This window comes from Labrus mixtus, chromosome 2 (assembly GCF_963584025.1).
Source record: "Labrus mixtus chromosome 2, fLabMix1.1, whole genome shotgun sequence".
Taxonomy (NCBI): Eukaryota; Metazoa; Chordata; class Actinopteri; order Labriformes; family Labridae; genus Labrus; species Labrus mixtus.
The window spans coordinates 35107937-35122936 of NC_083613.1; the positions used below are offsets into that span (position 1 = coordinate 35107937).

Here is a 15000-nt window from a genome sequence, read left to right on the forward strand (position 1 = left end):
CTAACTGAAGCTATCTTTTTACGCCATGTCTCGCCTCAGGAGGCCCCGCCCCCCCTACCCTCACAGTTTCCTCCTGATTTAGTAAACTGTGTGTCTTTGTTCAGCTGGAGTTGTTGGAGGTGAGGAGGCAGCAGGAGGAGGAGGAGCGCCTCAGGAAGCCTCCCACCCCGGAGCTGCTGCCCGTCGTCCAGCAGGAGGAGGAGCCTCAGCAGCAGAGGTCAGAGGTCGTCCTTCACTTTTAACACACACAGAGTCAGACACAGCAGCAGCACCTGGTGGCTGTCAGAGGAACTGCAACGAGTCCAGCTGTGAAAATAAAGAATAATAAAAACCTGACCTGTGATTTTTTTTTCTCTCTGCAGCGGAGTGATCACTCAGAACGGACTCGCCTCAGACCAGGACTCTCCTCGGGTCAGTGACGATCAAAAACCTAAACCTCATGTTGAGCTCAAACTTTGTATCTTTGAAACGTTATCAACATTTAAAATAATTCTGATGAGCAGGAAGCATTTAAAATTCATCACGTGAGACAAGAACAAATGTCTCTGTGTATTCCACCCTCTCAGGACGGCATGGTCGATGGCGAGCTGGTGAACGGCGTTGTTGAACGCAGCTCGAAGGAGCCGAGCCCCAGCGGGTCGCCGACCTCCGGCAGGAAGAGCAAAACCAGCCAGTCGTCCACCCTGCCCTCCAGGAACCAGGAGCCCACGTCCCAGATGGAGAGCTTCCTGCACCGCAAACACGAGTGGGAGGGGCACAACAAGAAGGCCTCCAACAGGTAACAAAGATCCTCTCCTGCAGGAAGGGGAGACCTCTCACTCTGCCTGCACGGCTCTCATCACGCTCCCCCCTCTCTCTCTCTCTGATTGGCAGATCGTGGCACAACGTGTACTGCGTCATCAACAACCAGGAGATGGGTTTCTACAAAGACAGCAAGGCGGCGTCTCAGGGCGTGCCGTACCACAACGAGGTCCCCGTCGGCCTGAAGGAGGCGACGTGCGAGGTGGCGTCAGAGTACAAGAAGAAGAAGCACGTCTTCAAACTCAGGTGAGGCTCAGGTTTACTGAAACTCCAGGTGATCGTCTTTGCTTCTAAGAAATGACCAGAGTTTCAGAGTTTAGGAGAAGGTTGATTTAAATGTGGCGTTCAGGTTTTAACACCTGAGCGGTTACAATAGATGTTTTATTCATGAAGAGAAGGTCACATCAGTAGAAACATCTTTATGTGTTTGACCTGATCGTTCTCCTCTCTCCTTTCAGACTCACTGATGGAAACGAGTATCTGTTCCAAGCCAAAGATGAAGTAAGTCTGACTCTGAGCTCTGATGGCGTCCTCTCTGTGAGGTCGCTTCAGGGTCACTCTGCTCAACAGGAACAAGTGGAAGTTGAATTTTGTCTTTTTTTGAGGTCTGGATGAGTCTAAAGAAAGTTTTGAGAAGACTAAATCTGGCATGAATTGATGATTAAAACATTTTTAATGGAGTCTAAATATTCAGCCGGGCGAGCTTCATGATGTCCAAACACACACACACACACACACACACACACCTGTCAGGGAGCGGCCTCTACACCTGGCATGTGTCTGTGCAGAGACCTCTTTGTGATGTGTACGTGTGTATCTGTGTGTGTCTGTGCAGAGACCTCTTTGTGATGTGTACGTGTGTATCTGTGTGTGTCTGTGCAGAGACCTCTTTGTGATGTGTACGTGTGTATCTGTGTGTGTCTGTGCAGAGACCTCTTTGTGATGTGCACGTGTGTATCTGTGTGTGTCTGTGCAGAGACCTCTTTGTGATGTGTACGTGTGTATCTGTGTGTGTCTGTGCAGAGACCTCTTTGTGATGTGCACGTGTGTATCTGTGTGTATCTGTGCAGAGACCTCTTTGTGATGTGTACGTGTGTATCTGTGTGTATCTGTGCAGAGACCTCTTTGTGATGTGCACGTGTGTATCTGTGTGTATCTGTGCAGAGACCTCTTTGTGATGTGTACGTGTGTATCTGTGTGTATCTGTGCAGAGACCTCTTTGTGATGTGCACGTGTGTATCTGTGTGTGTCTGTGCAGAGACCTCTTTGTGATGTGTACGTGTGTATCTGTGTGTATCTGTGCAGAGACCTCTTTGTGATGTGCACGTGTGTATCTGTGTGTATCTGTGCAGAGACCTCTTTGTGATGTGCACGTGTGTATCTGTGTGTGTCTGTGCAGAGACCTCTTTGTGATGTGTACGTGTGTATCTGTGTGTATCTGTGCAGAGACCTCTTTGTGATGTGTACGTGTGTATCTGTGTGTGTCTGTGCAGAGACCTCTTTGTGATGTGTACGTGTGTATCTGTGTGTATCTGTGCAGAGACCTCTTTGTGATGTGTACGTGTGTATCTGTGTGTGTCTGTGCAGAGACCTCTTTGTGATGTGTACGTGTGTATCTGTGTGTATCTGTGCAGAGACCTCTTTGTGATGTGCACGTGTGTATCTGTGTGTGTCTGTGCAGAGACCTCTTTGTGATGTGTACGTGTGTATCTGTGTGTGTCTGTGCAGAGACCTCTTTGTGATGTGTACATGTGTATCTGTGTGTATCTGTGCAGAGACCTCTTTGTGATGTGTACGTGTGTATCTGTGTGTATCTGTGCAGAGACCTCTTTGTGATGTGCACGTGTGTATCTGTGTGTGTCTGTGCAGAGACCTCTTTGTGATGTGTACGTGTGTATCTGTGTGTGTCTGTGCAGAGACCTCTTTGTGATGTGTACGTGTGTATCTGTGTGTGTCTGTGCAGAGACCTCTTTGTGATGTGTACGTGTGTGTCTGTGTGTGTCTGTGCAGAGACCTCTTTGTGATGTGTACGTGTGTGTCTGTGTGTGTCTGTGCAGAGACCTCTTTGTGATGTGTACGTGTGTATCTGTGTGTGTCTGTGCAGAGACCTCTTTGTGATGTGTACGTGTGTGTCTGTGTGTGTCTGTGCAGAGACCTCTTTGTGATGTGTACGTGTGTATCTGTGTGTGTGACTGTCGTGTTGTCGCCCCCTGCAGGAGGAGATGAGCACCTGGATCCAGGCCATCCTGAACGCCGGCGCCGATCGCTCCAGCGTCCAGGGCAGCCATCCCGGCACGCCGGTGTCCGGGCGCGCTCAGACACTGCCGGCCACCGTCACGCTGACCACGGAGTCGAGTCCCGGGAAGCGAGAGAAGGACAAAGAGAAGGAGAAGGAGAAACGCTTCAGTCTGTTCAAGAAGAAACAGTAGAGAGGAAAACAAAACAAAAAAGAGACGCTTTGGTGAAACTGACTCTTGACTGTCGCTCTGAAACGTCACATTTAGCTTCTGATTTCTTCATCTCCCGCTGGAACATCAAAGAACTGGAATCGTGTTTCAGAGCGAGAGCCAGGTGGGATCTGTTTTCATTTAGCTAAACCGAGAGCGCTGGCTTTTCCCGTCGCCAATCCTCCGCCGTTTCCTGTTCTGAACATCAAACACCCGACGTCTGTTAGAAGACAAAAACTGCCAAACCCCACGAGCTGTGACACCTGTAGTTCAGGTGAAACATCCGTCCAATAGACAGTCAGAACACGTTAAAAAAGATCTGAACTCAAAACGTGTTTTCCCCTCAAATAAGAATAGTCGATGACATCACTACCGAACAGCCAATGGCGGAGGATGGCGGCTCAGAAAGCTCAAACGAAAGGAGAAGAAAACTGTTCAAGTTTCACCAAAGTGCAGCGTGAACTTGTTTTTTTGTGTTTTGATCTCGATGCAGTTTGATACGTTTTGTTTTGTTTTTTCCTGGTGTGGTCGGCGATCGGGCGGAGAGGCGGCGCTCAGGATGTTCAACAACACTGTGCCAGAGAGCGAGAGCGGCGCGTGCGTGTTTATAAACAGCGTGTCATCGTCGGCGTAGACAACAAACGGGCAAACATTCGCCTCTACACCGACGATGACACGCTGTTTACTCACGACGTCACGGCCACTCTCGCTCCGTCTCGGTGACGTCGGCGGGGACCACGCGCTCTTCTTCTTCTGTTTGTTTTCTTACATTTTTGTTGTTTTTTCTACTTTTTTGAAACAGGTCTGAAATTATTTCCTCAATTTTGTGAGGGTGTCTTAAACGACAGCCTACATTCTTCCTCTGCCGGTGAGAAATTGGACCAATAGTGCTTTTTTTTTAGTTTTTGTTTTTTTTCTTCGTCCTCTGCCACTCCAACCTTTTACGTTTACGACTTTAAAAAAAACAGCCAATCACCTTCGAGGAGACGTGTGATGTAGAAGAGTTCACTTGCATGCTTCGTCAGGCTCAGAGCGTCGCCTGAAAACACTCACCTGGAACGATCAAGATCTCCTCTTTTTTTTATCTTTTCCTCCATTGGCTGAAGATGAGTATGTATAATAAACACTTTAAGGCGTCGATGTGTGACGGTGATCGTACATCAGGGAGGTACAGGTGTGAAGGTTGCTTGCTTGTCGTTGGCTCTTGGCACCACACTGCGTTCAGATTTTCTGCTCTTTGATACTCGTGTTGCTCCGCGTCACTGTATATCTATCGTACTGAACATGTATGGAAGTTATCGCCATCTTACTGCACAATCAGAACTACATCTATAGGAATGAACAAGAAGCTGTTTGAGGCCCCATATTTAAACAGAACTTAGACCATAAAGGCTTTTCTCATGTATGAAACTGCACCTGTAGACTTTAAAGCTCGCTCTCTCTCTCTCTCTCTCTCTCTCTCTCTCTCTGTCAAATATGTGCGATGTCATTAAAGCTTTTAAACTTTACACTTGTGAGTTTTTTTTTACTGTTATTAAACGGCCATCATTTAAAAAAAAACAAATGACTTAAAGGAGCAGTATGTAACTCTGACCCAGCTGTTTAAAATGGGTACTGCACTCTAAATTCTAAACATCATCAACATCGAGAGCTGTCTCTACTGTCTTAAAAATGAAAGCACATAGATATTAAACAATCATTTACAACAAAGAACACCGGATCTGGAGAATATAATATATATCTTGTTTTATCAGTAAAAAACAAAAAAAACAGAGACCAGGAATAGGGGGAGGAGTTTGGGCGGGGCTACCTGGCTTAACCAGGCTGTAAACATGTTAATCTCTGCTGTAAAAACAGGCTTTTTTGAATGGGTGTGTATGTGACTTCCTGTGCTTCTGCAGCCAGCCTCTAGTGGACACTTGATGAACTGCACTTAAGCACTTACTTCATTTTTCAACACCAGAGGTTGCTGTTTGCTCTTACCATCTCTCTTCTCAAGATTCACCCTCTCGTACAAATACGGTCAAAGAAACAGAGTAAAGTAAAGAATTTATCATTTAACATGTTAAATAGTGGATTTGAATGGATCTTAATAAGTTAGTAGAATTTGCTGTAGCAAAGTTTGAGGGTTTTCCATCAAAGTGATGCCTCTGCTGGTGAGAGAGGATCTTTGCAGCAGCAGATGGACCAAGTTCCTGGTTAAGATCTGACCTGAGTTTATCCCATCCGGAAGATACATTTATATCTACCAGGGGCTATCAGTACATTAGCTGCTAATTATTAAACTACAACTCCCAGCATGCACTGTGAGCTCCTGAACGCAGATTCATGAAGATGCTTCGCTGAAACCGCCGCTGACCATCTGACCCGCGGAGAGGGAGACCGGAATCAGCCGCCACGGACTTCAGAATAAAACCAAGCAAATGAATCAAAGCTATGTTTTCTAAAGTATTTACCCTCAGAAAATGTCAATGTGAAACGTATCCTTCTGAACAAACTTTCACTTTCAGTCTGTAGGCTGTCAGGCCTTAACTGTAAAACAATTTTGACATAAAATGTCAGCTTCAACATTTGTATGTGAACATTTTCACAGACACAGGCACTTCCCTGTTAAGCGCATTCCTTGATACTAATGTGCTCTAAATAGTATTCAAGATCTTCTTTATTTGTATAAATGTAGTGTTAATATTCTACTCTACTTTTCAGTTTTCACCTGTAAACGAGCCAAGACAAACTAGCCGTTTATATATGTGCTTTATTTTGAAATCGATAAACGGAAGTGCAAGTGCAGGTGCTTATTCTTCAGCGTTGACGCTCTCGGTGATCCCTGGGATTCCCGTTAATATCCCGACTTTCCTTCATAATTTTCTGCGTTTTTAATGGCTGTTTGTGAGCTAGGGGGGCAGCTGCGGGTCTCTGCCGGGTCTCAGCGTCTCTCCGCCGGCCTGCCGGAGGAGCGGGACTCGGTGTGTGGAGGTGTGGATGCGGCGGACCGGCGGTGATAAATCGGCGCTGTAATCTCCGGGTTTTAACTGGAAACGGCGAACAGACGGCGGCAGGAACCAGAGAGGGATTGAACCCGATTTCAACCGACTGACTCTCGAATTGGGAATTATTTTTAAATCGACTCAAACTGTCGGTTATTTTTTGCAAACGGCCCAAACGGAGCAACGGTGAAAAACGTAAAGATTTACCTGATATTCCGTCACTTTGAGCAGTCAGACATGTGCTATGAATACATGATTTATTTCATATTTACCTTCTCAGAAAACACTGAAGCCTTCCTGGAATATATCCCGTTTATATCAAATAACCTTCAGCGGAAATGATGTGAATTTTTGGTCACTTTGGATTATTTGTTCGCTAAACGCTCCCCATAGGGATTCCACGGATCGGTAGATTTATTAAAAATGTCCCTGAAGGCTGCCGTAGCTGTCATCTGAATTCTATAAGAACCTCTATTAGCTCCTCTATTAGCTCCTCTGCTAGCACAAATACTGTTTATGAATCATAAACAAAACTTGAATTTAATAAACTACAACAATAAAAACGTGTTAAATAATAATCACATCCTAACGAGGCGTCAGTTAATACTCATATTTATTAGACATGTTGTTTAAATGAAGCTAAATCTGATCGTTTCTCCTCAAATATTAGACTTTAATTTGTCTATATTGATTTAACATTGATTTTATTGCAGCTCCTACTTTTTAATTGAGTTTGTGCCACATGTTTCAGTATAAAAAAGGCTTTATTTTCGTGTAAATCAAATAATCTGCTGTGTGATATTAATGTAAGACATCTCTAGCTACAATAAATCTCTGACTTTGTCCAACAGGAAGTCATTTAGTGTCTAAGTTTTAAAGCTTTGCCTCATCATATTAAATATAATGTCCAGTTGATTTTCAGCCTGATGACCTCTGAGGTTAAAATCCAAAATAAGACAAATTATTTAAGACTTTGTTTCTGAGAGATCAGCGGCTAAATTCTTAAAATTTATGATACAGCTGAAGTTAAAAAAGAACCACCTGGAGACTGGTTCTGTACACTGAGACAAATGTAGCTGTAAACCTGGAGATTATCCTCTGGTCATCCTCTAACAGTCCTCTTTAGAGGGGAAACCTGCACAGTTAAAGGGACAGTACGATCTTCCAATCAGCGTAAAGACGTAAAGTTTTGTAGTCCTACATCGCTGACGCCCACACATTCATCACCAAGTAAAAACGTGAGCGTAACAAAATCAGACGTCTGATGTGTTTGCGAAACTTTTCAAACATTAGTTAGCAGGCTGGAATTGTGGGAAGTGTAGTTTCACGGTTAAAGACACGACAATAATGGACTACAACACCCAGCAGCATTAGCAGCAGCAGACTTGGATGGACACTATTTTTGTGTTTGCACAGAAGAGATTTTTCATTGCAGATGCTGCATCAGGAACGTGTTCAGATCTCTACGCTCAGGCGCTGATCCCCCCCCACTGAGGATCTTTGATGTTGACTTTCCAGTTCTGAGGCGACATGTCGGATAAGACGGCGCCGCGCTGCCAGCTGAGGCTGGAGTGGATCCATGGTTACAGAGGTCACCAGTGTCGTAACAACCTGTATTACACCGCGGGGAAAGAGGTGGTGTACTTCGTGGCTGGAGTGGGCGTGGTCTACAACACCAGAGAACACACCCAGAAGTTCTACCTGGGACACAATGATGACATCATCAGGTGGGTTGGAACAGCTGATTGTTTTGTGAGCTCATTAGACAAGGAACACGTTTTTAATTTCTAAAAGTTGTAGACACGCTTTCGGTGGCCTGAAGGTCAACTGACATAAACGCTAAAAATCTCCAGTGGACACTGGAGGAACTGCAGCTGTAAAGTTGGACATTTTAACATAGAGCTCTATGAGGACTGACTCACTGCAGGAGACAGACTCTAGTGGACACTGGAGGAACTGCAGCTGTAAAGTTGGACATTTTAACATAGAGCTCTATGAGGACTGACTCACTGCAGGAGACAGACTCTAGTGGACACTGGAGGAACTGCAGCTGTAAAGTTAGACATTTTAACATAGAGCTCTATGAGGACTGACTCACTGCAGGAGACAGACTCTAGTGGACACTGGAGGAACTGCAGCTGTAAAGTTAGACATTTTAACATGGAGCTCTATGAGGACTGACTCACTGCAGGAGACAGACTCTAGTGGACACTAGAGGAACTGCAGCTGTAAAGTTAGACATTTTAACATGGAGCTCTATGAGGACTGACTCACTGCAGGAGACAGACTCTAGTGGACACTGGAGGAACTGCAGCTGTAAAGTTAGACATTTTAACATAGAGCTCTATGGGGACTGACTCACTGCAGGAGACAGACTCTAGTGGACACTGGAGGAACTGCAGCTGTAAAGTTAGACATTTTAACATAGAGCTCTATGGGGACTGACTCACTGCAGGAGACAGACTCTAGTGGACACTGGAGGAACTGCAGCTGTAAAGTTAGACATTTTAACATGGAGCTCTATGGGGACTGACTCACTGCAGGAGACAGACTCTAGTGGACACTGGAGGAACTACACTTCTCCATTGACTTAATTTCTCAGTCCTGAAGGGTGCTGCTTGGTGAGAAAGCATTCATGTATCCATGGTAACAGCAGATGAAGCTGTCCTGTGGTTTCTTCTCTGACAGATGTTCAAGCTGCAGGTGTTGCCGTGACCCTGATCAGCAGCTCGGTCTGAAGCTAAACGAGGGAATCCGTATGATGTCACAGACCGTGTTAATGGATGAGTTCACTGTTTAACAGAAATAAAACTCACAACAACAAACATCTGAACCTCTGCTGGTTATTTACATCCTCATTATCAGCTGATCAGCTCCGACTGACTGATGTCACACAGGTGTTTTTTACCTGAAGATCTCATGAATAGAAAACTAATGAAACTCTGGGTCTGTTTGAAAAGTCCTTTTTGTTCTGGAAGGTTCCTAACTGAAGTGAAGTGTGACCCGCTTTATTGACATTGTTTTGCTTTTTTTAATGTGAAATGTTTTAATCCCTGAAAATCCTTGATGTGCTGTCGTGAGTGTCCCTGAACGCACCATCAAAGACCTTTTAAGTCAGTTGTAAGTCAGCAGTCAGTTTGTGATGACAACAATATAATTATAATTACAGTGATTGGCTCATTCAAACCATGCTGACCAGTGACGTCCAATCACACTCAGGCAGGTGCTCAGATGAAACCCGGACCCCCCCCCCGAGGTTTGACTGAATGTTCCCGTTTATGAGGAGCAGCAGAATCTGATTCTCCCAGCAAACAGAGCACAAACTTTAAACCTTCACTGTGGAAATAAAATCAGTGGATGCTTCTTAAATCACTCGCGTCGGACCAGGCAGCACGCCGCTGTCCGAGCCCCTCCACCTGATGAGAGCTGACAGCCGGAGGAAAATTGCTGATGATGAAGACGGGCTGAGTGTTTCCCATCATTCTCTGCTCTGACTGACCAGCCTCATTTTGTTCTAACATAGAAAGAGAAATGCTGCGTCAGCCAATCATTGCGCAGCCCTTGTGTCTGTCATCAGCGTCTCTGTGAGGTCACTTTGATGAGGTGACAGTTTGGACGGAGGAAGTGGAGAGCATGACGAGCTGAGCAGTCATTTCAGAATAGCTGATTTACTGAGACAAAAACTCACGTCAGTATAAACTGCCAGAACATCTCCTCCCTCGCTCTGATTGGTCGGCCTCTTTGAGGGGTTTCCCAGACAGGAGGTCATCAAACCGAGACCTGGTCCTGATCCTAGCTAACAGGTCATCAGACTGAGACCTGGTACTGATCCTAACAGGACTTCAGACTGAGACCTGGTCCTGATCCTAACTAACAGGTCATCAGACTGAGACCTGGTCCTGATCCTAACAGGTCTTCAGACTGAGACCTGGTCCTGATCCTAGCTAACAGGTCATCAGACTGAGACCCGGTCCTGATCCTAACTAACAGGTCATCAGACTGAGACCTGGTTCTGATCCTAACAGGTCATCAGACTGAGACCTGGTCCTGATCCTAACTAACAGGTCTTCAAACTGAGACCTGGTACTGATCCTAGCTAACAGGTCATCAGACTGAGACCTGGTCCTGATCCTAGCTAACAGGTCTTCAAACTGAGACCTGGTCCTGATCCTAACAGGTCTTCAGACTGAGACCTGGTACTGATCCTAACAGGTCATCAGACTGAGACCTGGTCCTGATCCTAACTAACAGGTCATCAGACTGAGACCTGGTCCTGATCCTAACAGGTTATCAGACTGGGACCTGGTCCTGATCCTAACTAACAGGTCATCAGACTGAGACCTGGTTCTGATCCTAACAGGTCATCAGACTGAGACCTGGTCCTGATCCTAGCTAACAGGTCTTCAAACTGAGACCTGGTACTGATCCTAACAGGTCATCAGACTGAGACCTGGTACTGATCCTAACAGGTCATCAGACTGAGACCTGGTTCTGATCCTGATAGGTCATCAGACTGAGACCTGGTCCTGATCCTAGCTAACAGGTCATCAGACTGAGACCTGGTCCTGATCCTAACTAACAGGTCATCAGACTGAGACCTGGTTCTGATCCTAACAGGTCATCAGACTGAGACCTGGTCCTGATCCTAACTAACAGGTCTTCAAACTGAGACCTGGTACTGATCCTAGCTAACAGGTCATCAGACTGAGACCTGGTACTGATCCTAGCTAACAGGTCATCAGACTGAGACCTGGTCCTGATCCTAACAGGTCATCAGACTGAGACCTGGTCCTGATCCTAACTAACAGGTCTTCAAACTGAGACCTGGTACTGATCCTAGCTAACAGGTCATCAGACTGAGACCTGGTCCTGATCCTAACAGGTCATCAGACTGAGACCTGGTCCTGATCCTAACAGGTCATCAGACTGAGACCTGGTCCTGATCCTAGCTAACAGGTCATTAAACCAAGACCTGGTAGGGGAACTAGCAGGACTTCACTCTGAACTTGGTATTTAATCGTCTCTCTGTCTCTTTCTTCTCGTCTCTCAGTCTGGCGATGCATCCAGATAAGATCCAGGTCGCCACGGGTCAGGTGGGTAAGGACCCGTACATCTGTATCTGGGACACGTACGCAATGCAGACGGTCTCCATCCTGAGGGACGTCCACACTCACGGAGTCGCCTGTTTGGCCTTCGACTCTGACGGACAGGTCAGACCACGCCCCCCTCACCAAACCCCTTGTGATGATGACACTAATATTTACATGTGCAAGAGTCTTTCCAAAAGTCTTCATTTTCCATTTTAAAGACAAAAAAAAATATTTTGGTTGATAAAAGTTAAACAACAATAAAACACACACACAGTTTGGGTCACCAGGGGCCTGTTCTACGAAGCAGGAGGATCAGTTACCATGGTAACTTCAGGGTTAACTCTGCTTTTCAGGTGGTTTACTTATTAGTGAGGTAGATCACCATGGTAACTGATCCTGAACACATAACCTGCTCTGGAGCAAATTATGTTCGGTATGTTTACGTTAAAGTCTGATAAAACAAATCATCAGACGTCATAGACGCAGAAATAAAAAGAAGACAAACATTTTCACAAACTAGCATACGAATATTAGAAGACGTGTGGCCCCAGGATGCTGCCTTGTGGAACCCCAACCTCTAATGATACTCCCTTTAGAATGACTGATGGACCGACTCACCTCACTCAGTTCGATCCCATGGTTTGACTGTCAGTGGTGGGCGGGGCTTCACTCTGGTTGACATGTGTTGAATAAAAAGTCAAATGGATCTGGTTTTTCTCTGACATGTTTTGTCGTGTTTGTGTTCTTGTAGCGTTTGGGGTCTGTCGGTTTGGACGCCAAAAACACTCTCTGTGTTTGGGATTGGAGGAGAGGACGGGTCCTCGCCACGGCAACCGGACACTCAGACAGAGTACGACCTTTCATTTAGTCACATACTGTTTGTTACACAGTTAAAGCTTGTATCTCGCTGTTCTCAGACTGACTTTGTTTCACATGTTTCATAAAGATCTTATACGTATTAATTTTAAAATATGTCCCTCTGTGCTGCAGATCTTTGACGTGTCCTGGGACCCGTTCACGTCCAGTCGTCTGGTCAGCTGTGGAGTCAAACACATTAAGGTCAGACAGACACTGAGCAGATGCTTTAAATCAACCACATACAGTTTAATAATGAACATGTCAGCGTAACAATATTCCTGTGTGATTGTGTGTAGTTCTGGACACTGTGTGGAAACGCTCTGACCCCTAAGAGAGGCATTTTTGGTAAGACGGGCGACCTGCAGACCATCCTGTGTGTTTCTGCAGCCAAAGAGGAGCTGACGTACTCTGGAGCTCTGAACGGAGACGTTTACGTGTGGAAGGGGATCACGCTGATCAGGACTGTGCAGGCTGCACATGGGGTAAATACAGAATTGTTTAAACCTCTTAATGATTTAGACCCCAACAATTAAATAAATTAAAATTAAAGAGCTGCTGAGAGGTTATGGTCTGAAGCAGGAGGAATAATGGGGAAATGTTTTTTGTGTTAAGGCGGGGATCTTCAGCATGCATGCCTGTGAGGAAGGATTTGCCACAGGGGGACGAGACGGCTGCATCCGCCTGTGGGACGTCGACTTCAAACCCATCACCAAGATCGACCTGAGGGAGGCGGAGCAAGGATACAAAAGTATGAACACCTGGGATCAGGTCCACATCACACACCTGCAGACAGACTCTGGTTTTAAAGAAGGACATCTTTTTCCATTCAGTGTTTTCATTAAAGGCTTAATATGTGATTTTTTGATCCAGCAGATGTCGCCCTTGAGCACCAGCATGAAACCAAAACAACTCGCGCTGCATTGTTGTGTTAGCATGCTAATGCTAGCGATCTTTATTATGCTCGTATCTTCACACTGCATGTAAATTTACCTGAAATGAGCGTGATCTAGAAACACAGTTAAGCAGTGAGTACAGTATGTTATTCTTCTTTTCTCTAGTCCCTCAATTAAACAACTTTTATACACGAGGGGAGGAGTCAGCTGGCCGTCCGGGCGATGTAAACAAAGTGAAGATAGGACTCTGAAAACTCTGAAAACATCACAGACAGTGGGACTCGGGTGTTACACCCATTGTAGACAGTCATGACTCACAGAGTTATTTTCAGAGGAGATACTTGATTTCTACATTTAAGTGTGAAAAATCACATATAAAGACTTTAATGAAAGCACCGAATAAAAAAAGACGTCCTTCTTTAAAACTGCTTGTAGTGTGTTCAGCTAACTGAAGACTCACAGATTGAGTTTGTGTTTTTGTGTCTCAGGTCTGTCGATCCGCAGTGTTTGCTGGAAGGCAGACCGGATTCTGGCGGGAACACAGGATAGTGAGATTTTTGAGGTCATGGTCCGAGACCGGGACAAACCGGTTCTTCTGATGCAGGGACACAGCGAGGGCGAGCTGTGGGCGCTTGACCTGCACCCAAAACAGCCAGTCGCAGTCACTGGGAGCGACGACCGCTCCGTCAGGTTGGTACGACTCACAAACAGCTGATCAGCTCAAAAAACTTCTCCATTATCTGATGTTGTGTCTCTCTCTCCTGTCTGTCTGTCAGGCTGTGGAGTCTTCCCGACCACACTCTGTTGGCTCGCTGTAACATGGAGGAATCAGTCCGCAGTGTTTCCTTCAATAACGATGGCTCTCAGCTCGCTTTGGGGATGAAGGACGGTTCTTTCACCGTGCTGAGAGTCAGGTGAGCTCAGGATATAAATTGTGTTCCTGCGTTCACTTTATTACTTTTATATTATTACTTCACATCAAAGGGTAATTTGCTCATCGGCTAACCAAAAAGTTAATTTAAATATCCTTCGAGTAAGCTCAAATGTTGATCTAGGAGGCTAATGTTGTGTTAATCCAGGTTGGACCCTGACCCTGACCCAGCATCGGAAAGAGACTTTCTGAGAAAATGCTAGAGATGTGTTTAGCTTCAACCTCCATTGTTGAAAAATGAAGTAAAAAAAACTGCAGTTCCTAAAGTTTCCACTTAAGTCTGGCCGCAAAAGTTAAGAACTCCCCATTAGGTCACATGTAAAAATGTCCATTTTGTCAGCAAAAAGGACTGCAGCCTGGTTCAAAAACTGTTTGGTCTCTATAGCTCATTCTTTCTTGGTCAAAAGTGTAGAAGAGGTGAATAATTTTACGTCTGTTGTATTGAGGTTAAGAGATATTCATAAATTTGTATTCTGAGAAGAGTTGACGTATATTCGAATTATATCTTGAAACATTGATTCGAGTAAAGTAAACTTGTACATTTTGAAATTGGAGAGGACCTAGGATTGAGCCTTCAGGAACCCCACACATCAAGTTTGTACATGAGCTGCATGGTTGCCAAAGTTTGAAGCTTGTGTTAAAACCTCCGGATATAAAGTCAACCTTTCCTTTTTCTCCAGAGACATGACGGAGGTCGTGCACATCAAGGACAGAAAAGAAGTGATACACGAGCTGAAGTTTTCACCCGATGGTTCCTTCCTGGCGGTGGGCTCAAACGACGGGCTGGTGGACGTCTACGCCGTCGCTCAGCGTTACAAGAAGGTGGGCGAGTGCAGCCGCTCCGCCTCCTTCATCACCCACCTGGACTGGTCGGTGGACAGCCGCTTCCTGCAGACAAACGATGGCGCTGGGGAGCGGCTCTTCTACAGGATGCCAGGTACAGTCTGAAAAACTGAAAATTTACTGTGACTTAGTGGACTGTGGACTTGATTT

General features: G+C 45.6%; 2 protein-coding genes across 8 annotated transcripts in view; both read left to right on the forward strand.

Moving 5' to 3' along the window:
* Positions 1-4756, forward strand: part of LOC132993527 (spectrin beta chain, non-erythrocytic 1-like) — a 52538-nt gene extending 47782 nt beyond the window's left edge. For both annotated transcript variants that reach the window (XM_061063410.1, XM_061063417.1), the window contains 6 exons: positions 105-217; positions 363-411; positions 567-778; positions 874-1047; positions 1260-1302; positions 3018-4756. In XM_061063410.1, the coding sequence (XP_060919393.1) occupies positions 105-217; positions 363-411; positions 567-778; positions 874-1047; positions 1260-1302; positions 3018-3230 (804 nt within the window). In that variant the 3' untranslated portion in view covers positions 3231-4756. The remainder of the gene's footprint in view (positions 1-104; positions 218-362; positions 412-566; positions 779-873; positions 1048-1259; positions 1303-3017) is intronic.
* A 1285-nt stretch (positions 4757-6041) lies between these two features.
* LOC132993541 (echinoderm microtubule-associated protein-like 6) overlaps positions 6042-15000 on the forward strand; it is a 39707-nt gene continuing 30748 nt past the window's right edge. For 3 of the 6 annotated variants that reach the window (XM_061063430.1, XM_061063438.1, XM_061063447.1), the window contains exons 1-9: positions 6042-7962; positions 11286-11445; positions 12077-12175; positions 12316-12384; positions 12480-12665; positions 12796-12931; positions 13565-13766; positions 13853-13990; positions 14688-14944. In XM_061063430.1, the coding sequence (XP_060919413.1) occupies positions 7766-7962; positions 11286-11445; positions 12077-12175; positions 12316-12384; positions 12480-12665; positions 12796-12931; positions 13565-13766; positions 13853-13990; positions 14688-14944 (1444 nt within the window). In that variant the 5' untranslated portion in view covers positions 6042-7765. The remainder of the gene's footprint in view (positions 7963-11285; positions 11446-12076; positions 12176-12315; positions 12385-12479; positions 12666-12795; positions 12932-13564; positions 13767-13852; positions 13991-14687; positions 14945-15000) is intronic. The other 3 variants (XM_061063456.1, XM_061063463.1, XM_061063469.1) reach the window with 1 other exon arrangement.